General features: G+C 38.3%; 1 protein-coding gene across 1 annotated transcript in view; it reads right to left on the reverse strand.

The window, feature by feature from the left end:
* The window catches only part of ATP8A2 (ATPase phospholipid transporting 8A2), a 784050-nt gene that overhangs the window by 502827 nt on the left and 253639 nt on the right, over nt 1–27584 (reverse strand). Inside the window, 6 exon segments of the mRNA XM_069080803.1 lie at nt 883–1022; nt 2456–2540; nt 5992–6061; nt 9675–9724; nt 12392–12474; nt 13657–13762. Of these exon segments, the coding sequence (XP_068936904.1) occupies nt 883–1022; nt 2456–2540; nt 5992–6061; nt 9675–9724; nt 12392–12474; nt 13657–13762 (534 nt within the window).

Genomic DNA, 27584 nt, shown 5'->3' on the forward strand with positions numbered 1-27584 from the left:
AATAATATAATTTGTGCTGAATTCTCACCTGGAGAAATTCCACCTCTCTCACACCATAGTATAATTAATTTACTAATCTGTTGCACTAAAAGATACCAAACTAAAAGGTTCATATTCCCCAAAATACTCAAATCACAGGAGCATAGGTCTTAAATATAAAAGGAAACTTGGACATCCTATGTTCCAACTCTCTTATTTAACACATTTCAAATTTGAGGCCTAGAGATGTGAAATGATTTGCAAACGGTCACACCTCTAAGAAACATTAGGACCAGAACACAGACTCCAGGTCCCTCTTTTTCATGAAGGGATGCCTGGTCTGCACAGACTTGATTTTGTAATTATTTTTGTACCTTTGAGCTCATCAATCTCAAGACTAACAAACATAACTTCTGAGAATTTTAATCAAAGGAAATATCTGACAAACTCGGTCATGAATTGGTGTCATACACTCAAAGAGAAGGCATAATAATCCTAATGTGAGGCACATCATGGTAAAGCTGTCTAACAAGCCGCCCAAGAGTCTTGAAAGACTGAACTACAACTTGGAACTTAGATTTCTCACAAAACCATTCTAACCCCTAGTCAAGCCTAATGTTTTCTTTCATGGGAAAGATGCCTATGAAATGAAGTGAGCAGAGAGAAGATAGTAAAACATTATATCATAAGACTTGTCTCTTTCAAATTATTACAAAAGAAGTAAGTTTCTTTTGAAAGGAAACAAAACCCAATACTTAATATGTTTAAGATTATGGAAAAACAAAACAGGTCAATGTTATGAGAACTGTGTCATTTTTTGTTTGGGTTTTTTTTTTTGCTTATGAAAATGATTTAACTCAAAGGAAAGCTGATTTGGTAGGAGAGTCTGTCTGCTCTGGTTACCTTTTCAATGATTTCATAGCACTCTTCCAACCTCCGGGTTCTGTCTTTCAAAGTTGTACTGGCCGATTGATAAACAGTCAACCATTCCTGGTATACGTCTTCAGACAGATCAGCATAGGCAACACAGAGTGTCCTCAAACCTAAAGAACAGCAAACAATATAATAAAGTCATGCTCTTTATCAGATCAGAGAAACTCACCACCTGAAAATAAAAACCAAAATTCTTCTCTCATACTCCAAGCTTTATGAGGTCTTTCAATGATTCCTGTTCCTATTTTTTTTTCTTTTTGGGGGGGGAGGGAATATGGAGTTGCAATTTCACAGGCATAATGAGATTCCTAGCACAGGAACTCCTACCACTTTAGATGGCTAGTCATTTATAACTTACAGGCTTGGAGACTTGCCTGGGATTCCAAGAAGTTAAATGTCTTGCCCAGGGTCACAACAGTCAGTATGTGACAGAAGCATGATTTAACCCCAGGTCTTCCTGACTCTAAGGCCTCTATCCATGTTGTCCCATTCCCTCTTTATTTCCCAACTTAACAAAATAGTAATTCATCAGCACAGCACTAGGAGACTTCTTTGACATCTTTGAGAAACTTCTTTCTTTTGAGATCCTTTGGTGAGAATGAAGAGGGAAAGAATAAGTCCTCTTCTAAGAACTAAAAACTAAGAACTATAACAGCCCAGAACTTCAAAGTCAAATCTCCACTTCAGAAGAATTGCTGTCTCATATTTCATTCTAAAGCTCTTCCTGCAACTACGTTCTGATACCTGCCTAGAACACACTTATGTTTAGTAAGACAGAAGTCAAAGGTACCAGCCACCTTGGAAAAGAGATGCAGGCTTTCATGCCAGAGGCATGAGCATGTGAGAGGCTAGAGCTCACAAGCTCAAATATGATCTTGAGTAAGACAGTCAATGACTTTTGTCACCTTCAAAAGCAAAGAAGATGGCAACCAGAAGCCAGGTTCAAAACCTCTCAGAAAATGCTTGAGGTCAGTCACTGTGGGTTCAGTGTCCATAATCAAAGGCTGAAAAGTCAATGTTATATAGCTAACAAAAGGTTAAGCCCATTAACTAAAGGTGCTGGTTCAACTACATACTTAGTGAACAAAATCCAGGCTTCTCTGAGTGAGAAAAGGAAAAGACCTCAGACAAAGCATGCCATCCACAAAGCAATGTTCTACTCCCAAGTTCCTATTACCACTGGAGAGCCTTTGACACCAGATCCTATACATAATGGATTGTAGATTCCCTACAGGAATGAGGGAAGCACAGCACAACAATAAATATGTTTTCTGCTAGCATGAACATAGAACATGATGAAGTTTAAAAAACCTCAATGAGATCTAGCGTTGGAAATAATTCACATTTATTTATCAGTGATCCAGACCAAAACATGAAATGTGTGTGTGTTACAAAGTATGAATCACATGCGTTCAGAATTACTAACACTTCAACATAGAAGTGAGAATACTGGCTAAATAAAAGAAGTGCTATAGAAGTTATTATTGTTGATATCAATTTATTATTAATTATAATGATATAAAAATTATTTAAGATAACTTACCTTCTGTAGCAAAATATTCAAGATGACACAAAGTTTGTTCCATGAACTCAGACTTCTCTGACAGTCGATCGTAAATCACATTATCCTATCAAAGAGGAAGTCATCACTACCAGCAAATTCATATATAAAATTACAATTCAATCTTTCGGTCTTCTAAATACATTTTAGAACTTTATATTTTATACCTAATGGTTAAAAAGTATTTTGAGAAGACCTGAAAGAGTAGCTGAATTCCAATCCACACAATGATGAACTTTGAACTTCACAGTGAATTGGATTCCTTAGGATCATTCCCTTGGGAACCACCTCAGAAAGCAGCCCATCCAACCTTTTCATTTTTTCAGAAGAGGAAATGGAGGCTCAAACAGCTTAAATGACTTGTCTAAAGTCATCCAGGCAGAAATGAGCAAAACTTGGATTTAAATTCAGCTCCTACGACTCCAAATCCAGCACTTTACCCCACCAAGTGTGGGAACTATGAACCAAACCAAGAATGTACATTTTCTGATACAATGATGTTTGACTTAACATTACAGAGCACCATTTTCTGACTGTTTTGTGGCATCAGAATACCCATTTATGTTTTCTGGTTTCTATGTGAATAAGAATAGAGAGGTCTAAACCTTCTTAGATATGATTCACTCTTCTTTTAAAATCTGTCTTGCCCATGTTATTTAGGCTAAATCAAGTGTTCTTAACTCAGCATTCATGAACTTGTTTTAAATACACACACACATACACACAGTTGACTGAATTTAAATATAACTGGTTTCCTTCATAATTCTATATTTTAATTTCTGTATTTAAAAATGTTCTTCTGAGAAATCCATGTGCTTCACCAGGTTGCCAGAGAGGTCTGACAAAAAGAGGTAAAGACCCCCTAAATTAGATGATCTCTAATGTCCCTTCCTGATATGACAGCCCATTGTTTTGCACAGGTCCAACTTTTCTTAACCCTCTCAACTTCTCTTTTTGTGATGGCTGTGACACTCTAATAACTGACATATTGACAAATCTAGGAAGAATTTTTTTCAAAAATAGCAATATGAAAGCATGAGCAATAAAATGTTATGTAACATTTAAAATGAGATTTTTAAGAGCAAAAAAAGAAAACAAACCCCACATGAATCCATGTAGACACATAAGGTTTTATCTTTTTCCTCCAGTCAGACAAGGCTGCATGCCAGTTTCCCACAAGCAGGAAAAATGCCTTTTTGTCGGACCAAGTACCGAAAAAAGCAGACCGCCACAAACCCTTATTTTTGTCTTACAGGATCAGAGCAGTCCATCATATTACCACCACACAGTAACAAGAAGACTTAGAATCACTTTCCAAGTAAAATAAAACAGAACTATGACCTCCCAGTCTTCTTAAATCATAGCTTTAGCTTTAGATTTAGGCACAAAATCTCAGAGCTGGATGGAGCCTCCACATTTACCTAATCAAACCCATGTTTGAAGCAGTGCTTCTGATGGCACCATCCCCAAAAAGTTGGTCATCTATGCTTCACTTGAAGACTTCCAGTGCTTGGGAGCTCATCAGCTCCCAAAGCTGCCCATAAGACTTTTGTACATTTCTTACTCTTAGCAAGTTTCTTGTGCTTCTATCCAAATTCTAACTTAAACTCATTGTTCCTAGTCCTACCCTTTAGGACTAAGTTAAACAAGTCTTATCACTCTTCAACATGACCACAATCACATCCTCTACCCTCTCTCACTAAGGCTTCATTTCTAAAGGCTAATCAACACCACTTTTTTTCACCTGTCTTTATATGGCATGGCTCCAAGTCTTGGTACCATCCTGGTTGCCCTCCTTGGGCTATAACCCTAGTTCATCAACTTGCTTCCTAAACTGTGGTGCCCCATATACAACAGGATTCTCCAAACAACTAAGTGGTATAGTGGGTAGAGCACAGGTCCTGAAATCGGGAAGACCTGAGTGTCCAAATTCTGCATGACACTTACTAGCTGTGTGATCCTTCACCTAAGTTCTCTCAGTCTTAGTTTCCTCATTTTCAAAATGGGGATGATAACAACATCACCTACTTCACCAGGGGATTGTGTGGATCAAAGGAGATAATATGCAGAAAATGCTTCACAAACTTTAATGTGATGCATAACACCAGCTATTGTTCTTCTTCACATGGTCTGCCCAGGGCAGAGGTACACAGGGCTTTGTGTGCTAAAAGCATCTCTTTACAGCTAACATCCCATCTAGCTCATATTGAGAAGGCCCTGTGTCCTTCTGACATAAATTGATGACTAGCCCATCTCCTCAATCCTGTCACTGTATGCCATTTCCTTGTTGAGAGCTGGGATAAGAATTTCACTGGATCACAGGATCTCAGTGCTGAAAGGGAAAGAAACCATCTAATTCAAGCCACACCTAAGCAATAGCCCCTTCCCACAACATATCCAAGAAATAATCATCTCAACTTTGTCTGAGGCCCTACAGAAAGGGAGATTCCTCTTGTGAGGTGAGTGCCCCAGTCCACTCTGGAATAGTTCTGAATATAAGAAACCATTTCCTAAAGCCAAATCTAAATTTTCTTCCTTGGTTCTTCTACCTGTGGCTCCTAGTTCTTTCCTATGGACCCAGGAAAATAAGTCTAATCCATTGTCCATGTAATAGCCCTCAAATACCTGAAGACTGCTATCACACTGCCCTCCCTTGAGCCTTCTACTGTATACACTAAATATCCAAGATTGTTGTAGGACTCAAGACATTTTCTCCTACCTCACTGGAAAGATAAGTATGGAAAAGAGGATGGAACCTAATAGTGGACAGCCAGGAAGGGGCTTCTCTTTACCAAGCTAAACATTCCCAATTCCTGCAACTAAACCTCACATGACAAAAACAGAAGACTACCCCCCCTTCCATTTAATACACGTCCTTCTGAAGCTATGACTCCTAGAGAGAGAGTTCTTCAAATGGATCCTAAACAGAGAAGAGAGAAGGAATATCATACTTTCCTAGACCTGGACCCTAGGCTAAAATCTTTTAATGAAATTTAATGACTGTATTAGTTTTTGTGACAACCATATTTAACTAATAATTCATACTGAGCTTAATGTTTAATTAAACCCCCAGACTTTTCCTTAAAAACAAAACTATTCTCTGACTATACCCCCATCTTGTATCTATAAAGATGATTTTCAAACATTCAAATATAAAACGTTATATTTATATTTAGCATTTTATCTTATTAGATGTGGTCCATTACTCTAGCCTGTCAAGTTCTTTTTGGATCTGACCACTGTCATCTGGTATGTTAGTTACCCCCTCCCTTCCTACTTCATGTCATCTGCTAATTTGGTATGACCTGTATGCCATCATTCAATACAGGAGTCATCAATAATAATCGGCATTTCCCCACCCATGGAATCAATATAAAATTAGTCATCCAAATGCGAGACTTGGAATATGAAAAAGAATACTATAACAGGCTATTAATATGAAAGTACATGTAGCATATTCTAGTTGGAAACAGTCAGCAACTTCATACTGCAATGCAAGTGACCAATCCAGTACTTACAGCTCCTTTGCAGTAGAGGCGAATTTGTCCTGATGGTGTTCGAACAATTACCGACATCCTTTTTCTATCACTATAAGGAAAAAGAAATTATCACTGGTCTCTCTTCCTAGTCAGATTACTAAATGACTAAGCTAAGATCCTGAGCAATTTAAGAATGTTTTGTTTTGTTTAGGAGGTGGGAGGAAGCAGAGAGTAGGTGGAAAACTTTAGTGGGGTTTCAATCATCAGCTTGCTACTGAAAAATAATGGAAAGGCCACCATGCTGCCTATGTTGCCAAGTCCATTCATTTTCTCCTTTATAACCCCCAGGAATTCAATACTATTGCCTGATTCAATAAAACTAATTTTTCCAAAGATAGTCAAATGAGAAAAAAAAGATGCAAACTTCCATGGATTTCATAGTACAATTAGTTGATAACTTCCTAGTATAATTAGATAATTCACTGATAATAATGGAAAGAAAACATGAATTTCCTTTTTTTCAATGTTTTTATAAATATTTATGTATACATGTACATATATATGTAAATATGTGTATATATACACACACATATATGCATACCCTACTCTAACTTATTTAGTAGATCCCTACTGAATGCTGAATTGAAGTTTGTTGAATTACTAGGGGAGGGGGACGGCAGAATTAGCTTAAGCAAATAAAAATCTAAATGAATCTCTAACTTTATTTGCACAGCATAGCTGATAGATGAAATCTTGGAATCAGGACAACCTGGGTTCAAGTCTTGTTTCTGACACATACTAGGTTTGTGACCATAGACAAGTCAATTAATCAATGTCTCAGTGCTCTAGGTATTTCTCTGAGACTTTAAGTTACAGAGGACTCATCACTCTGTATCAGTGGAAGGTGTCTCCACAGGAAGAGTTCTTTACACTATGGAAATCATAGGTATGGGCTGGATTTGACCCTCTCCCTACCTTTTCTGCCACCCCTACCCCACCATTTTTAAATTCCTGACTAATTTTTTAAAAATCAAAACTATAAGCCACTAATGAGATTCACAATTTTTCCCTCTTTATTCACTCTCTAAGAGCTATGAAAGAACAAGTTAACAATCAACTAATATTTGAGAAGTATCTTTTAAAGTAAAAAGCTCATCCTGCTCTCTGTTCTTCTGTAGCCAGACCAGCACTGCCAGGAGAGAAAATGGTGTCTGGAAGCAGTTTTTCCCAAACTTTTAGTTACCAAAGCCCTCGAGATAGAAATCCATCATTTGGAGCTTACTGATCTCATGAGAGAGAAGGTATTTCTTTTTTAAATTTTAATTTATTTTATTTTTAATTTTTGGAATAAAACAAGAAGGTATTCCTATCTGATCAACATAGAGAACAAGAAGAACTGGATTTTTCACTTTCAGAAGTGAAGTGTAAATATTGACATAGAGGGGGCTTGTAAAATGGAAACCAAGGAAGCAAAAAACATCCTAGAAGGGAGTAGAGGAGAATCTTTTAGACAGTATTAGAGAGAGCTAAGCACAAGTATATGGATTATAGTACATATAACTAGAAAGACATAGCCACCAAATATGACCAAAATGTATCTGTTTTATCCCCCCAGTTTTGATATTTCTTCTTTTCTATCTTCTCCAATTTTACTGAATCTTAGAGCTGGAAGGAACCTTAGAGGTTCATCTTTTCCCCTTCTTCAGATGCATTAATCTATGTTGAGAAGCTTAAAGGCTTCTGAAAGAATAATCTCCAGCATGTAAGCATTTGCTTCTTTCTTGTTGAATGCTTGTCCTTAACGGAGATAAGCCAAGGCAGTAATTCCATTCTTGGAAAGTTTTGTTGGGAAGTGTTACCTTATGCCAAGTCTCAATCTATGTCCCTCTAGCCCTAGCTCTAGGCCCACAAAGAATAAGTCCTCCTTTAATATGACAGCCCCTGGAGCACTTGAAGACAGTGAGCATGCCTTGCTTAAGTCTTCCTCATTTCCTCAACTGCTCCTCAAAGGAAATGGATCTGAATCCCCTCATTATCCTATTCATCTTTTTCTAGATAACTCCAGAAGAGAAGGTATTCCAGCTTGTCAATGTCTCTCATGAAACACAGTCCACTGATCTGACTCCCTTGCCCTTTCTTTCTACGCAAACTTCTGTCATTTTGCACTTGTCCTTGCCTTATAGAGAGCCCAAGTTCAGCACAGAAGCACATAGACAACTAGCCAAGTAATTCGTCTAGGACATCAGAGGTTAGATGGTAGCGGACAGAAGCTTCTCAAGAAGGCTGTTGCCATCTTCATCCTTTCCACCGATCTTGCTTCTTCCTCAATCCCCTCCCCATCATTAGCATCCTGAGCTGTTAAGGAGATCCTTTGTACACACACTGAAGGCTAAGAGGCAATGACTAAGAAGTCATAAAGGCTTGATATGATTTTAAAATATATTTTCAAAATCAGTTCAGGCAACTTGTTTGAATAATGGTTAAGTAAACAGAGCAAAGTCATTATGCAACTTTTATTGACTGATGATTGAATAAAGCATTGACATGGGCATTCTGATGATGGAGGAGAAAGTGTGCAGGATAGAATATGAATGTGCTGCTAGAAGCAATAGCCAGATGTTAAGAAGAGAGAAATCTATACTAGATATTAGAAAATATTTTCTTATAACAATCTTATTGGAACAAAAAAACTTTCCAGGGGAAAGAACAAACATCCCCAGGCCTTGAAACACTTTAAAACTGATTTGGGAGAGAGTGTTTTAGAACATGTCCAAAGGACCTGTCCTACATTGACCCTCCAGGGGGATGAACTGATGATCTCATCAGTCAATCTTTTCCGCTTCCAATTTCTCAGCTCCCACATTAACAGTGCTCAGATGGTGCAAGAGGTATGACTTCACAAGACCTGGGGAAACTCCAATGAAAATAATACCATCAACCGACATACCCTCAACTATTCAGACATGTCTACTGCTGCCCTGGTGGGAATTCTGCCCCAGCTGCTAGAGCACTGGGGCCTTGAAAATGGAAAAGGAGAGTAGGATATGGAGATGTATTGAGTTTCTTTAGAAAAGACATTTTAGGAAGAAAAACAGATGATTTCATTGTCCACCTCTAAAGAAAAAAAGTTAATATTTCAAGTTCAACTGGGCTTTTGGACATCAGCCATCTTCATCACTTTTACTGTGATGACAATGACTCCGAAAGTGTCTTCCAGCTCTAAAATCCTTAAGGTACCCTAAGGTAGGAGTTCTTAACCTAAGAGTCCATAGACAACCAAAGATAGATAGACAGATGTAGATAAATTTCTGAGGGTCCATGAACTTTGATAGGAAAAATAATGCATCCATATTCATTTATTTCTAACTAAAATTTAGCATTTGCTTAAGTTATTTAAAAATGTTAGAAGCCCACAGGTTCATCAGACTACCAAGGAAGTCTATGACTCACAAATAATGTTCAGAAGTACTTCCCTGGAGCAATTTTTTTCCTGAGGGGCTGAAAGTGCTTGGCCTGATCTTTATTCCACATAAAGCATTTCTATTGGCATATTGACAGAGGGGGGAAATGTCATCTTGGGTAAAACAAAGATGTGTTGCTAGAAGCAACAGCTGAATATTAAAAACAAAAACAAAATATTTACATAATCCTATGAAGGAGGTAGAATGCTTTACTTTGCTGCTTATATGGCACTGTTTAAGTGTGTGGAAAAGTTAACATACCTCGAAAACTCCAGGACATTAAGAACTTCAAATGTTTCTTCGTGACCCAACTGCAGGAAGATAAAACAATCTACTTTTACAAATAATAAAAAGTTAAACTTTTCCCTACAATATCTAAATCTCCATATTCCCCTAAACCATATATCTACTCTACCTCTAGCCCGAAGACATCACTTTCAAAAAATGATCTTCTGAAACTTGTATGATAGCTCCCTCTTCTGGTAAAAACAAGTCCTACTTTGTCAGCTGAGCACTCTTCCTGAAAGAGCCATCAGACTCAGCATGTGTATCTGGCTAACAGAGCATTAGGGTCTAAGGACAGCCAACTGAATACTTGACAACTAAAGCTCCTGCTCAAAAAAGGGAAAAAAAGTTGCAGGATGGTAGAACATTCAACTAAGGGAACAGAAATGGCATCCAAATAGAAATATAAATCAAAATGCCATCACAATATACAGGGACAAACAAACCAACAGAAAAATCAGACTCTTGGGTGCATGGGTAGAGGAAGAAAGACTTTCAGTTTTATATCAGCTAATATGGTATACTTTCCTACTTGATTTTTGCTACTACAAAAAAAATTAAAACATGTATGTAGTGTAGCAGAAAACACATTGGACAGAGTGTCAGGAACCCTGGGTTTTTCTTCTGACTTAGAAATCAATTAGCTGTGTGACCTTTGGAAAGCCCTTTAAACTTTCAGAGGCTGTTTTCTCATCTTTAAAAAGAAGGTGTGGAATCTGAGTGTCTCTAAAGTGCTTTATTACAGCATCTTTAAACATTTTTTGAAGTTGCAATGCCTGAATAGATGAGAGGTCTCCTTGATGTGGGTTCTCCCTCCAAAGATGCAGATAACAAGTCATGCATACAGTGTCATCCTGTGTGACTATAAAACCCTGACTCCTTCACAAAGGATACACCCAACATGCTGGGTGCCTTTCTCTACTTCTCTTGATATTGAGTGAGTCCCAGCTGCACACAGTTTTTGCAGAGGTCTTCCCTTGCTGTTCCTACTACTTGACTAGCCCACTCCCTTTTCAAGGCATTCATCACCCTACTTTAGCTCACTTCTCCTGTGTGGTTATTCATTGAAATATTCAAACCTACCATGAGTCTGTGTCTCTTTTACCCTCTGGGTGACCTACAACTTAATCCTCTAGAGTCTTTAGTATCCTATCTGTACAGAGTCATATGAAGCATGGCTGGAAGAATTTTGATATTAAAATGATTGGTCTTTGTTTCAGAGAGAAGTCTGAGGATCATTACAAGCACTGCACATTTTTCTTAAGGTACTTCGGCTATTTCTTCCATTTCATTTTGAGTCTAGTTTCCTGTTCATACGCAGTGTCTATCCAAGGATACAGACATAGTATTGAACCAACCACCTCTCTGGACTGTACCTCCAACTTCACATACACATTCTTCACCCAGCTATTAAGGCTAAACTGTCCTGAGTGCTGATAGATCCCATTTAGAAGGCTCTGCAGTATCTCAGGGCCTGAAGCCATCTGCACAATGTCATCTGCTAAGAGGACTTCACCTTCTATAAGGAATCCTTCTTTCATTTGGACCTTCTGCTGGACACAACACCTAAAAGTGGTAAACATCTATGGCAAGTATACATCATCCTCTGATGCTTCCAACCCAGATTTATCTTTGGCTCTTTGTACTGTCCTGACTTGGTCCTGTTTGTCTAATCAAATGTTTGAATCCATTGCTGGCACCTCCTGACTTGGCAGCCAGGCTCTGATGTTCTGTTACCTCTGAGCCCTGACTTTGACTGAACTTAATGTTTCCTTACCTGAACTGAATCTCCCTTCCCAGTTCTCAAGCCCACAGGGCAAAGAGAACATGATAATTTGCTGCCATCCACACCTTTGAATCCTGCTGCCTTCTATCCATTCTGTTCTGCTATGCCTTTTACCTATCTAGCCCCTAACAGATATACCACATTCCAGGGAGAAAATAAAATTAGGATATTTGTTCCAAGCACAAAGATTGTCCCAAACTACTAAAGAATGGAATATTACACTGTTTTCACTTAAAGAGATGTAAATGTTGGGGTGGCTAGGTGACGCAGTGAATAGAGCACCGGCCCTGAAGTCAGGAGTACCTGGGTTCAAGTCCGGCCTCAGATACTTAACACACACACACAAAAAAAAAAAAAACTAGCCATGTGACCTTGGGCAAGTTGCTTAAACCCAATTGCCCTCCAAAAAAAAAGAAGAGAAAAGAGATGTAAATGTGGAGGTCAGGTTTTGCAGACAAAACACCAAAGACTTATGGTGAGCTTTCAGGCTAGGTAATATTTACTAAAGCAATGTGCATAATACAAAGAATTAACAAACATGCCCACCAGACATATATTAAAATAGTTTTATTTCTTAATTATAATGTGGAGAAGCCTAGGCTTGTGCCAGAGTACTGAATTTAGAGTCAGGAAGACAAGGAGTACAAACTTCTTTCAAGCATTTTTGTCAACTTGGACAAGTCACATATATCTACCCTCTGAGCCTCAGTTTCCTCATTTCAAAATGGAAACAAGACCTAGCTTATAGGGGTGTACAGCAAAATTCAAGGATGATTATTCGTGTTTTGCACTTTACATCAGTACTGTATGTCCCTTATTGGGGGGAAAACCTTCCTCCTGAAGGCATAGTAAGAGCTTAACAGAGATTTGTTTGATACAATGCCAAGTTCACAAGCATTCTACTTACAGCTTCTATGATAACCGAATTAGGAGTTCTTGCGGTAAAGATGAAGCCAAGTTTTTTTGCTCCTTTCACTAATGCCCCTTCATCTGTTGATAAAAAATGGTCCATTACATATTAATGAGGGTTAAAGAAATAATATCTATCACCAAGATGGAACTACAGTACCAGTACATTTCGATGCTAAGACTCTCATACCATTTTAAGATAATTAGCCTTATTTGATCAGTGGGAAACAAATGAGAAACTGTAAGGGAACCAAAGGCTTTTCCAACCACCAGATAACATTGTGTACCATGTAAGCAGTAATTTGCTAAACAGTTCTCCTAGGAGCTGAAAATTAATGATTTATGACTATTCACTGGTAAGATCAAATACACACTTCTCATATACCCACTAATCCAGTGAAGTAGATACAAAGGTTTAAATCTTACTACTGACTATTTGGTTATTTTGTCTGAAAAGCAAAGGCTCAAGGAGACATGATAACTGTCTTCAAGTATTTGAAGGAAAGGTTGCCATGTGGAAAAGGGCATATATTTGTTCAGTTTGACCCCAAGGGACTTAACAAGAAAAAGGCATGGAAGCTGCCAAGAGGCAATTTGTTTGATGTGAGGCAAATTCTTCACAGTGAGAACCATCCCATAGTATAACTGGCTGCCCCAGGAGGTAGTGGGCTCCCCTCACTGGCAGTAAAGCCCAGGTATCAGGTGTGATGTAGAAGGGATATTTTTTCAAGTATAAGTTGAGATCCCTCCCAATGGCACTATACCAGGACAAGAGAAAAAAGCCAAGGCAATAGAAAAGAGATAATTTTCTCTCCAATAAGAGGAAGAACAAAGTCTCTCATACTTAAAATTCACTGGCAAAGCCAGAAATAACATCATTTTTCCTCATTGTGATCATTTTTTCTCTCACAGGGGACAGATGAGGGTTTAACAACTGCTGCTGGGAAGCCAGAATGAAGAGACAACTTTTCCGGCATTCTTGAGGCTCCACATGTCATGTTTCTGCTGCTAAAGTGTGTAAAGCTAGGATTAGGCAGTGTTACTTTTCTATATCACTGGCACCTTTCTCACACAACTGCCTTTAAGGCATGGAAAATGTTTCCGGCCCCAAGAAAGCCAAATAACCTTGCAGACAAGGTTTTTTCAGATACAACCTATACCACACCCTCAATGAACAGAGTTGCCATGAGCCTCAAAGGGGCAGAATTCATCTAGTAATCAAAAAAGGTCAAAGGCAGACTATTTCAAGTGGAACACACTCACCTGGGGAAGAGGCCTGGTAGTTGATAGTATCACCATCATTCTCTGGAACAACAGTGTGACAAACAGCCAGCAAGGTAAGGAACTCCTGTATACATCCAGCAGTGGGCTACAAAGTATTTTACATATTAAAGTCTGAACACCAACCAGATCATTATTACTTTTAGTTTAGATATGTAGGGGCTTACAAACTGGGCCTCAGATGCACAGAGTCAGACTCCATCCTTTACTGAAACGTCTTTATCATGCTGCCACTATCTGTCCTGGCTGCCTCTTCTCTCTCATCCTGATCTTATCCCCACTTACCTCGCTCTGACACCACAGCTATCATATCACCACCCCCAAATCCAGTGGTTCTCTCTTACTTTCTGCATCAAATATAAAGTCCTCCATTTGGTATCTGAAGTCCTTCACACGCTAACCCAACCCTCGACCTGCTTAGCTTTCCAGTTTCTTTACTCCCCTCCACACATCCTACAATCTAGCTTTAGAATATCATCTCTCATCTCTGTGCCTTCGTGCAGGCTGCCCCTCGTGCCTGGAATGCTCTCCTTTATCCCCTCTCATTCTGAACTTCTCAGGTTTCCTTCAAAACTGAGCTCAAACCCCACTTCCTACTATTGGCCTTTGTTGTTCTCTCCCCTTTCCATCCCCCATAGACTCTAATGCCATACTCCAAGATGACCTTCCATTTACACTGAATGCACCTTGAATGTATATGGTTATTTACATGTTGCTTTTCCCATTAGACTGTGAGCTCCTTGAGGGCAGAGACCATATTTCTGCCTTTCCCCCGTGCCTAGCAAAGTGCCTAGGTACATAGTAATTGTTTAGGGAAAGGAAAAGGAAGAAAAAGGAAAGGAAGGAAATAAGCAAAACTCTCAAGCATAATAAAAGGTGATAATTCTTTAAGGCTAACAATGAGAACTCACCAGAAGAGACATTGTGGCAAAGCAGCATCCTGATACAGTGGAGAGCACTCTGGATTTGGACTCAAGACCTGAGTCTAAGTTCTATTTATACCACCTACTATCTGTGTGATACCAGAGGAATTGTTTAATCCCTCAGGGCTTCAGTTTTGTCTTTAAACTGACAGGGCTGGACTAAGGCTTTTTCTAGCTTTGTTTCCAGATGGAAAGGCTAATAAAACTTTGGGAACAGGTCTGTATCAAAAATCAACATCTCTATAAACATTAATCACTTTTACTCAGATTCTTCTTAATCCCTTCTCACCCACCAAAGAGCATAATTATGTCAAATACTGGTTGAACAGTTGTATTGCTAGGTAAAAATAAAACTCTGCTTCCCAAATCCAAATTTTACCACACATGCCTATTTTCAGTTATGGTTGCACTGAAGTAAGAGGTTCTGTGTAAGAAATTCAAGGAAACACTCTGGTGGCAGGGAGAGAGATAGGAATACTTATATTTATGTAGCATTTACATAGTGCCTACTATACACCAGGAACTATGCTAAGCATTTTTTAAAAAACTAATATTATCTCATTTGATCCTTATAGCAACCCTGGGAGGATGGTGCTATTATTATCTCCATTTTACAGTTGAGGAAACTGAACCAAACAGAGGTCAAGTGACTTGACCAGTGTCACACAGTTGGTAAGTATCTGAGGGCAGATTTGACCTCAGGCCTGCCTAACTCCAGGCCCAGTGTTCTATATGCTGACCCACCAGCTGTCTCTGGTAAGTCATAATAACAATATACAGGAAACTATGGGATACTTATAAATCTCTAAAACCCATTATATAGGGGCCTAGTTTCAAGCAAACCCATTCCCCCAATTCTAAAGACACCTCAAATTATGAATCAGTTATAAAGTTAAAATGATCATACAAAATGACCTTTAGAAATACTGAGGAAGCTGCCCCAAGACAGTGACTGTCATCCCTGTTCTCCCCTCTCCCTTCAATGAAAAATCTGGAACAATATTTCATAAAGTTACTTTACTATATACTGCATGGTGAGAACATACTGCTATTGGAAAATCAAGGACAGACTCAATAAATATGAAGGAAACTAAAATCTATAAAAATCTATTTTGGTGGGCAAAAGTGTGTGACAATTAGATTTTTGCCAGGATGTTGCTTCCACATGTTATATTTTTTCCTCTTGCTTTAGATGCTGATAGAAAAATGATTTGATTTCTATATACACAGAGTACATACATGGGATTCACATTTCAACATCTGTTCCTGCAAGACTTTGGAGTTAGAATTTGTATCACCTGACCACTCGTACAATGGCCTTCAAACTGGGGCAATGCAAACATCCTTGGACTGCTCCCAAATATCCTAGATTTTACACCCTCCACTCAACCTGTCAAAGGGAGATTAAGAGAGCCTGCAGCTGAATTTGTTGCTATTATTTTCATAGTTTGATAGATTACTTGACAGTTATGCAACTACAGACCACAGAATGCCAAGGCCTTTTTATCACTGCTATTCTCTCCCTTAGATGTCATGTGTCTGTTTTTATTCTTCTAACACAAAACACCTGCTACCTTAATGAATACACAGGGACAATCTGATAAATGGTCAATTCCTGGGAAAAAAATCAGGATGTTCTACTCTACATGAAAGTTGTTGGGGTGAAAGATGAGAAAAGGGAGAGTTGGTTAAAGCATACATGGGAGTCTAATCAATCAACAAGCATTTATTTAGGATCTGCTATATTTCAGGGACTGGGGACAGAAAGACAAAAATGAAACAGTCCTTGCCCTCTGAAAGTTTATATTCTATTGGGGGAAACAAAACATATATAAATAAATTGGAAAGGCAAGTTTTTTTTTCTTTTTAAGCATTCACTAAATTAAGCTATATGCAAAACACATACAACATAATTCTTGGTAAATGCTGGTAGGAAGAGGGATCCAGCAGCTGGGAAAGTAATCAGAGAAGGTTTCACATGAAGGTATAGCTTAAGCAGAGTGTTGCAAGAAATAAGGAGTTCTAAGAGGTGAGAGGGACAAAGGAACAAAGGAGTGCGTTCCAGGCTTGGAGGAGAGCCAGCAGCTAAGCACAGACAGAAGATAGCATATTATATGTGAAAATCACTAAGAGGGTCAGTTTGGTTGGACCTCAGAGTAGAGAAGAATAACACATAATGAAGCTGAAAATGTAGGCTGAAGCCAGACTACCTAAGGACCAGGAAGCTAACTGACAAGGCAACTAGGCAGCACAGTGGATAGAACACTAGGTCTGGAAGCTCTGAGTTCAAATCTGACCTCAGACACTTGGTAGCTCTATGACTAGCTTACTTAACCTCTGTGTGCTTCATCTTGCTCAACGGTCAAGAGGGGATAATAACATAACACCTACTTCTCAGGGTTGTTATGAGGATCAACTGAGATGACATTTGTAAAGCACTTAGCATAGTGCCTGGCATATAGTGGGAATTAAGAAATGCTTGTTCCCTTCCTTCCCCTTCCCTTTCTCTCAAATAAGTCAGTAAGACTGAGAAGCAGGATACAATGGGAGGAAGAGCTGACTGTTCATATAGTTAATATAGATCACAAATAAGTACACCAAGAGTAAAAAATAGAAGTAGTTCAATATTAGGTTTATACTATAAAGGGAAACTGAAAAACATTAAATAAAAGCATTCCTTAAAAATAGCTACGTAAGTTGGTGGTCACAAGAACAAACTCATGGACAGGCCATAGGCTGCATTATCCAAGCAATGTTGTCAAGATACCCACTCCTGGCATGGTAGGTAGATCCCTAGATGATTTATAGGATGGTGTGGACAACTGTCACAAAGAACAGAAATTCATGAGTGAACTGTGACTTGTGCCACATCAATGAGATCACAAATCTATTCAAGTATCAAAGAAGGAATGTCCTTAATTTATAGACACTGTAGGTAAAACAGCATCCCTGGATTGTCGATTTAGTGAGAAAAGGAATTACAGTGTTCACCTACTTTAGCTCATCATTTTATAAACAAGGGGAAGCAACTCACTCAAGGCCACCCAGGAAGTTACCAATAGAACCAGTATTTGAACCCAGGTCACAATAGCATCATAGATCTAGAGATGGAGAAGACCTTAGAGATCTAATCTATCATCCTTGTTTTAGGAATAAGGAAACTGAAGTTCAGGGAATGAAAGCACGTTGCCCAATATTACCAAGGTAGTAAGTGGTAGATTCAGGATTCACATCCATTTCCCCTAATGCCCAAATCCCATGCTTTTCCCATAAAATAAGAGGACATTTTTAAACAAAAATTTATCTCTAAATGATTGTACTTTGGATTAAGATGCTCTTCTCTCCCTTTTCTTCCTCTCAATTTCCCAAGATGGACACTGGTCCCTTAGCAATTTAAGGCTGAACAATACTGCTATTAAAAAATTAATAAATACTCTTTGGAAATTACACAGGGGCACCACTCTTTTGGAAATTACGATGACACACACGTAAAGAATATTAACCTTCCAATTTAATAAAAATGGTCTAAAAGTTCACTAAGAGAAACAGGACTGCCTAAGTCAAAGCTTTTCAAGGAGAAGTAGATGTCCAAATCAGGCAGAGGGGAATGATATACCCCCAAAGCCTAGGATTCAATGCTAGGTGGTACCAGGCAGGGTATTACACATCTTCCTCAGAGTCCAAAAATCTTTTAGCAGATATTTCCTGTTAACAACTAAGAATCCTCTGGGAAGATAGGAGTTTTCATCTGCTGTGTAAGCCTGTTTACCTAATGAGTCATTTTCAATTTATTTGATGGCTTCCATAATGACCAGAGAAATGCAAGAGTATGGAGTTTTCTTGCAAAGTCAAATGATTTCTATAAAACAGGCTTTGACCAATAATGTAAGGGTGAAAATGTAGTGTGAATACATGATCTTTTCGGAGGGATCCAGGCTTGAGTGTTCTCTGGGGACCACAACAGAAACAGTAACTTTACAAATACAAATTCTACTCTTTGTAGGTTTCATTCACATATAGAAAGTCACTGCATAGGAATGTTATCAAAGGACAAGGGAATTATTTTCCATGGATACTTTCTGTGGAGTGACTGAAAGCCAGACTCAGCATTGGCCATCAGCCCACATTTAAAAGTTTAAATATAAGTCTAAGGAGACCCAAGATGATGACCCAAAGCAGAATAAAATTCTACAGCAGATGGGAAATGTTTCCTTGGAAGGGAATAGGGATTTTTCTTACATACTTTAAATTTTGACCATGATTTGGTAATTCTTTATTATAAAATAATTTCCACCAATACTTTAATGCAATTGAGGTTCTCTAATTTGCTATCCTAAAAAAGGATAGTCAGCAAAGAAGCAAAACACAGTCCCTACCCTCAAGTAGCTTATGGTCAATGACTTAAAATAATTTAATATTAGGGCTAAAGACTTGGGCGGCACTTTGAATGACTGAAAACACTGAACAATTTTCCAACTTTAATTCGGCCTGCTTTCTTCCTCCTGCTCAATTCTAGTGCCATACTCATTTGTAGAGCCTAACCAAGATTGGGTATAGGTCTGTAAATGGTTGTAAAATTTGGGCAAGTTGGGGAGGACTTGGACCTGGGATTTTGATTGCATTAGTGTATGAAACTCCCCTTGAAGAAATTCCTTCTAGCAAAGCAAGTCAGCAGCAACTCTACAACTTATCCTCTTAGTGAGTAGCCTAAGGCATGGACACATTAAAATGACTTGTCCAGGATTACACACTCAGTTAGTATCAGATATTTGACTTTCCACCCTAGGTTTTCTCTATTCATTAATTCCCTCACCCCTCCATACACTAATTCAATAGGCTACTTATCCAGAGCTTCATGATCTGATCTGGATAACAGGTGTTTCTCGTGTATCTTGGTTTTCCAATATGGATGTTTAGACCGGAAGTGTCAAACATAAAGCCCAAAGGGACCAATACTCCTGAGTGTAGCCAGAACCAGATAAAATATAACGGGAGAATATTTAACAAAATAAATAAAGATATAATAGAATGAAGATAATGTTAATATATGGTTTTCTAAGTCAATATGAACCTGCAGGGATCCTTATGTATGATTTAGTTCCCCTCCTTTCTAATTGAGTTTAACACCACAGGTTTAGACCATTGTCTTCTGCATAGTCTTCTCTGGAGATACTCTGTAGTGTTCTGGATCACAATGCAATTAATTAGTACAATTTCATCTACAAATAAAAATAAATTGAGCTCTACCAGAAAGAGACCTTTTTGAAAAGACTGTCTATCCTTTGACATATCCTTTGACACAACATCATTTTTTATAGTTATTAAAATACTTTTTTTCTTCCAAGTTCTTTAGTTTTATTTATTTCTTTTCAAATGCTTTATTAACATCTGGTTTACATCATTCATTTCCCCCAGATTTTGAGTTACAATTTTTTTCCCTGTTTTTCCCCTACCCACCACCCAAAATAGCAGTACCACAGGACATCCCCTCCTCCAATCTGCTCTCTCTCATATCTTCTCCCATACCCCCTTCGACTTTTACAGTAGGGCATGGTGGATCTCTATGCCCCAATGCCTTTATATCTTATTTCCCAATTACATGTAAAATAGTATTAATGATTGTATTTATATATTTTTAAACATTTGATTTTAAAACTTTGAATTCCAGATTCATTCCCTTCCTCCCTTGTCACCCACCCTTACTGGGAAATAAGCAATTCAGTGTAGGTTGTACATGTGTAGCTATGCAAAACATTACCATAGTAGTTATATTGTGAAAGACTGACTATATTTCCCTCCCTCCTGTCCCACCTCCCACATGTTCTCTTCTCTACTTTGATCCTGTCCCTTTTCAAAAGTGGGTGCTTCCAATTTCCCTCCCCCCAGCCTGCCCTCCCTTCTATCATCCACCCTCTCATCCCCTTCCCCTCTAATCTCTTGTAGGGTGAGATACCTTATTTAGTGTGTAGGTCATTCCCTCCCTGAGCCAAATTCATTGAGAATAAGGTTTTGTTTGCCTTTTTGCCTTCCTGTTCTTCCCCTCTATTGTAACCATTTTCCCTTGCCTCTTCTATATGAGATAGTTTACCCCATTCTGTCTCTCCCCATGTCCTCTCATTATATTCCTCTCTCATCTCTTAATTTCACCTTTTAAGTATCATCCGTTCCTATGCAATTGGTCCTGTGCCCTCTATCTATGTATACCTATAAACAAAAATACACACATTCACATATGTATTCATATGCCCCTATACCCTCCTATATAAACATATTATATATATATATATATATATATATATATGTATTTCTAATCCATTTAACTGTTCTCATACTGAGAAAAGTTTCATAAGTTACAATTATTGTTTTTCCATGTGGGAATGTAAATAGTTCAACTTTGATAAGTTCCTTATGATTTCTTTTCCCTGTTTACCTTCTCATGCTTCTCTTGCTTCTTGTATCTGAATGTCAAATTTTCTATTCAACTCTGGTTTTTCAGCAAGAATGCTTGAAAGTCCTCTATTCCACTGAATGATCATATTTTCCCCTGAAACATGATACTCAGTTTTGCTGGATAGGTGATTCTTGGTTTTAATCCTAGCTCCTTTGACCTCCAGAATATCATATTCCAAGCCCTTCGATCCCTCAGTGTAGAAGCTGCCAGATCCTGGGTTATCCTGATTGTGTTTCCACAACATTCAAATTGTTTCTTCCTGGCTGCTTGTAATATTCTCTTCTTGATCTGGGAATTCCAGAACCTGGCTAAATATTCCTAGGAGTTTTCTTTTTGGGATGTTTTTCAGGAGGTGATCGGTAGATTCTTTCACCCTCTATTTTGCCCTCTGGTTCTAAAACATCAGGGAAGTTTTCCTTGAGAATTTCTTGAAGGATGATTTCTAGGTTCTTTCTTTGATCGTGGCTTTTGGGTAGTCCAATAATTTTTAAATTCTCTCTCCTGGATCTATTTTCCAGGTCAGTGGCTTTTCCAATGAGATATTTCACATTGTCTTCTATTCTTTCATTGTTTTGGATCTCTTTAATAGTATCTTGATTTCTCATAAAGTCACTAGATTCCATTTGCTCCAATCTAATTCTGAAGGAATGATTCTCTTCAGGGAGCTTTTGATATTCTTTTTCCATATGGCAAATTCAGCTTTTTAAGGCATTCTTCTCATTGCCTTTTTGAGCCTCTTTTGTCATTTGAGTTAGTCTATTTTTTAAGGTGTTATTTTCCTCAGTCAGGCTGTTGACTCTCATTTCATAATTTTCTTGCATCATTCTCATTTCTCTTCCCAATTTTTCCTCCACTTCTCTTATTTGCTTCTTAAGGTCCTCTATGGCCTGTAACCAACTCGTATTTTTCTTGGAAGCTTTTGGTGCAGGAGTTCTGACTTCACTGTCTTCCTCCTGTTCCATGCTTTGCTCCTTTTTGTCCCCAAAATAGGAGTCTAATATTGGATTGCTTTGCTTGGTTTGCTTCCTCTGTCTGCTCATTTTGCCATTCAATTACTTGATTTTGGGGCTTTTTGCCACAGTAGGACTCTGCCACCGGAAAGGGGAGCTTTGTACCAAACACTGGGGTTTTCTTAGCTGCTGAAGGTATCAGTTGGGTGCCCTCTTTGAGGCCTCCACACGCTCTGGCAAGCTAGTCACACACCCCAGGAACTCCACCCTAGATTGCAATCCAGATCCAAGCAGGTTAAAGCAAGAGCAATTACCCCTCAGACTGGTTGCTTGGTCCTCCTACAGTCTGCAGGCCAGGAGCTGAAGCTGCCACGTTGGGGCGGCTACAGGGCCGGCCCCTCAGTGGCTTCTCACCCCGGGGGAAGAGGCTGACGCACTCCCAACTACTGGATCCCAAAGTCCACACTGCACTGACCTCTCACTTTGTCCTTCGCATGTTTGTGCTGATAATTCTGGAAACGACCACAGCTGCTGGTGATCTGGAGTCCCTCCAGTGAGTGGTTGGACAGGCCTGCCCTGGGGCTAAAACCTCAGAGTGGAGCTGGGCTAGGCATCCAGAGCGCTGCACTGGCCAATTCCTGCTGGCCTGCTGAGCTGTCCTCAGCATGAGGTTAGCTTCTTTGTGTTATTTTGTGGGTTCTGTAGCTCCAGAGTTTGTTCAGAGTCCCCTTTTACATGAATTGGTGAAGGTGACCACAACTTCATTTTTTAAGAAAAATCGGGAACAAGGGGATTTTATATTATCTGCATACCTCAGCCAGTTGTGTGACAATTAAGATTATGACCCACTGTTGGAAATAGTGAAAACTTGCCTGTTCCTGTCTCATGTCATAATTCCTAAAGCCTGTCACCTTTTTCCATGTGCTTTCTGGAAGTTGAGTTCTATCATTAACAAGCTTTCCAGATTCCTTCTCCTACCTCTGTAATTTTGTTGTTCTCACGAAAAACAAACAAACGTAGCTTTCTTTAGAAGACAGTGCATTTGAGGCTACCCTTAAGCAATGCTGGGTGCTCTTTCTCTCATGTCTCCAGACACATTAACTACAAAGAAAGTCATCCCCTACTCCTTGTTTTTCACTGTCACTTCTAGAACCCTTCTCAGCCACCACATGGCAACTTCTTCTTGGAGGTTCATTCCAATCAGCTCCTCCTTGATGTGTTCTACTAAATGATAATTTCAGAAGCTGGTTTCCCTTCTCTCACACTTGGGAGACTTCAGGATACAGACTGATGTCCCCATTAACACCTTGTTGTCAAAGACCACCAACCTGTTCCTTTTCACCATGACTTACTGGCTGCTATTCTTTTTAAAGCATTGTGGTAACTATTCTATGTTGGTTAAACTGATTAAAGTAGTGGTGACAGAGTCAAAATCTTTACTTTTGTTCTACTTCTATCTGTACTGTTGATAGCTTAATCAGGGTGGCTTGCAAATCCAACAAGTTCACACTGTGCCCACCTTCTAATCTTTATCCTTTTCTTCCAATTCCATATTTACTTTGAACTCTGCCCCAGAGTAATCAATGATCTGATCTCATCCAAACAGCTAATTCTGTGACCAGTGACAATACAAGAGTCAACTCCTCCAATATTGGGCCAATCCACTGGCATAATTCCAAATTGTTCTCTAAAATACTTGGACTAGTTCACAACTCCACCAATTGTGCATTAGTGTCCATTTTTCTATATTCCCTCCAGCATCTGTTATTTTCCTTTTCTGATAGGTGTGAGGTGATATTTCAGGATTCTTTTAATTTTCATTTCTCTAATCAGTAGTGATTTAGAGCATATTTTCATGCTACTATTGATAATTTTGATTTCTTCTTAAAACTGTCTGTTTATATCCTTTGACCATTAATTAATTAAGGGATGGTTATTTTTATAAATTTGTCTCAGTTCCCTATATATTTGAGAAATGAAGCCTTTATAAGAGAAACCTGCTTGTAAACCCTACCCCCTAGTTTACTGCTTTCCTTCTAATCTTGTCTGTATTCATTTTGTTTCAGCAAAATCTTTTAAATTTAATGTAATTAAAATTATCCATTTTACATACTGTAACGCGCTCTCTCATTGTCTCTGTAATACAGTCTTCCTTATCCACAGATCTGACAGGTAAATTATTCCATGCTCCCCTAATTTGCTTATGGTATTACCCTTTTTATGTCTATATCACCGACCCATTTTGACCTCATTGTGGTATATGGTGTGAGATGATGGTCTATACTTAGCTTGTTCCAAACTGCTTTCTAGTTTTCCTCAGCAGTTTTGCCAAATAGTAAGTTTCTGTTCCAGAAGTTTGAATCTTTGCATTTATCAAACATGAGATTACTATGGTTGTTTCCTGTATATTGTGTACTTAATCTGTTCCACTTATTCACTCTATTTTTTAGCCAGTAAAGATTTGTTTTTTCTTATTAATTCCCTTGATATTCTTGACCTTTTGTTCTTCCAAGTGAATTTTATTATTTTTTTCTAGCTCTGTAAAATACTTTTGGGCAGTTTGATTTGTATGGCACTAACTAAATATACTAATTTAGGTAGAACTGTCATTTGTATTATATTGGCTCACCCTACTCATGAGCAATGAATATTTTTACAATTATTTAGATCAGACTTCACTTGTGTGAAAAATGTTTTGTCATTGTATTCATATAGTTCCTGGGTTTGTCCTGGCAGGTAGACTCTCAAGTATTTTATAGCATCTGCAGTTATTTTAAATGGAGGCCTTTATCAGAGAAATTTGCTGCAAAAATATTTCCCAATTTCCTATTTTCCTTCTAGTTTTTGGCTGCATTGGTTTTGTTTATGCAAAAGCTTTTTTTAAAAATTTCATATAACCAAAATTAGCTATTTTACTTCCCATGATCAAATCTATCTTTTGTTTGGTCATAAACTCTTCCCTTATACACAGATCTGACAGGGGTATTTTTTTCCATGATCCCCTAATTTATTTATTATATCATCCTTTATGTCTAAATATTTTATCCATTTTTACCTTATCTTGGTATACAGTATGAGGTGCTGGTCTATACCTACTTTATGCCAAACTGCTTTCCAGTTTTCCCAGAAATTTTTGTCAAATGTTGAGTTCTTACCCCAAAACCTTGGATCTTTGGACTTATCAAATACTAGATTAATATGGTCATTTATTACTATGCTGAGGGGGAGAGATGGCAAGAAGGAGGGGAAAGGAACAACATATACACATAAAGAATCATAAAATATACACAAAATAAATACAAAGTAATTGGAGGTGGTGGGAAAGAACTTGAGACTCAGGAAAAGCTTCCTGAAGGTGAGGGCACTAGTTGAACTTAGAAAAAATTACATATTCCAAGAAACGGAAAGGAAAAAGGAAAACACACTAGGCATCTGGAAGGCAGAGGTTAGTAAGAAAGACATCCCATACAAAGACACAGAAGTAAATCACCTCAACCCTCATTTTTCTCTCCTGCAATACCAAGAGTCTGTTAGACTATAGGATCTCTATGTCCCTTCCAGTTTTGATACTAATTTCCATGAAATCATCCATAGAAATCATGGCAAGTTGGTTATTTTTTTAAAGAAAATTCTTTCTTCTATGAATGCATAGGAAAAAAAACATAAAAGCTCACCCTTTCCCCAAATACAAAAGTATTCCTTAACTAAATGGAATGCTCTGGCAAGGAGTGCTCCTAACACAGGACTAAAGATTAACTGTTTCAACCCCTGTGAAAATCTGAAATGCGTTGATCTATTTTTCTAGGATAGGAAATATTCTAATACAAACAAAATATGTTGTTGTAGTCTGGAAATTGCACAGTGTCTCCAAGTCATTCTGAACACTAATAATCACTGCATATAATTAACTTATTTCTTCCTTGAAATTTATTAATTTCTTTCTTTAAAGGTCTCTTGGACTCATCACATCCATTTCTACTCTAATCATCTTAAATCTGATTCTCATTACTCCATACCTGCATACTTCAAAGGCCTCTAAGTTATTCTCTTTGAGTCCCATTTTCTTTCTAATCCATTCTGCATATTAGAGGTTAGTTCATAAAACACTTGTTCTTCTACTCAAAAAACCTATAATTGGTACCTATTCAATCCATCCAAATTTCTTTGTCTGGCCTTCAAAATCTACTGTAATCTAGCTATAGCCTACCTGTCAGACCTTATTTCCCTATCTCCTCAGTTGTCTATTGGACATTTCCAACTGGATATCCCAGGAATAACAAACTCAATAAGCCCCCAAACAGAACTCATTCTTTCCAACTAAATATTCTCCTCTTCTAAATGCTTTTATTTCTGTTTAGAGTACCACCATTCTCCTTACATTACCCTCAACTCCTGCTTCCTTGAATCACATATCTAATCAGGTGCCAAATCTTGCTGCTTTTACCTGCACACCATCTACCCTTATGACCCCTTCCCTCCATTCGCACAGCTACCCCCTTAATTTAGGCCCTAATGACTGCTCTCCCAAAATTATTGCAACACCCTCCTAACTGGCCTCCTTCTCTGAAGTCTTTTGTCATTACAATCCATCTCACACTTCACTGCCAAAGTTGTTTTCCTTTCTAAAATTTAATTTTATTATTTTCAATTAAGAAGCATTTCTCTCCCTCTCCTGCCCTCCCCAAATTGAACACTACCAAAAGAAAAAGAAAACCCTCATAATAAATATACAGTTAACTGAGGCAAATTCCCTCATTGGCTATGTCCAAAAATGTATGTCTCATTCAGTATTTATGTCTATCATCTCTATCAGGAAGTGGATATCATGCTTAATCCTCAGTCTTCTGGAGTAGATCTGATCATGTGACTTGACCCTACTCAAGTAACCCCAGTGGCTCCCTACTGAGGAAATAAATTACTGACTTTAGTTTTTAAAGTCCTTTTGCATCCTGATCCAAACTCATCTTTCTCAGACTCATTACACTTTATCCCTCAGGCATTCTGCAATTCAGTCAAAGTGGGAATCTCTATTCCTCACACAAGATACTCTTCCCATTTCTGCACCTTTGAACTTTGCCTGCCAAGCACTCCCTCCTTACTCCTGCCTCAGTCCCTCTTTTCTTTTGCAACTCAACCACCATTTTCTATCTGAAGCATTTCCTGATCCCTTTAACTGCTGCCACCTCAACTACTTTATATTTAGCTACTTTGCATTTGCTAATTATACTTACGCTGATTATTATTGTTACTATTATTATATATCTCTAGTCTCCTCTAGCAACATAGAAGCTTCCTGTAAAAAGCGAGTGTTTCATTCTTTGTATTTGAATGCTTGGCTCCTAGTACAATGCTGCACCCTCAGTGGCACTTAATTAATACTCACTGACTGATCTTACATATTCCCCCTTTCACAGTCAAATTCCTAGAAAAAGTCATCTACAATTATTTCCTCCACAGCATCCCTCCCGCTCAGTTTCCAGTCTGGTTTCTGAGTCCAGTCAACTGAAACTACTCTGATCAAAGTCTGAAATGCTCTCTTTATTGCTAAAGCCAATAGTTTTCTCAGTAATTTTCCTTCTTATTTTC

The sequence above is a fragment of the Petaurus breviceps genome, unplaced genomic scaffold, assembly GCF_028583685.1.
Source record: "Petaurus breviceps papuanus isolate PSGF00001 unplaced genomic scaffold, PetGlider_PUasm1.0 91133, whole genome shotgun sequence".
Taxonomy (NCBI): Eukaryota; Metazoa; Chordata; class Mammalia; order Diprotodontia; family Petauridae; genus Petaurus; species Petaurus breviceps.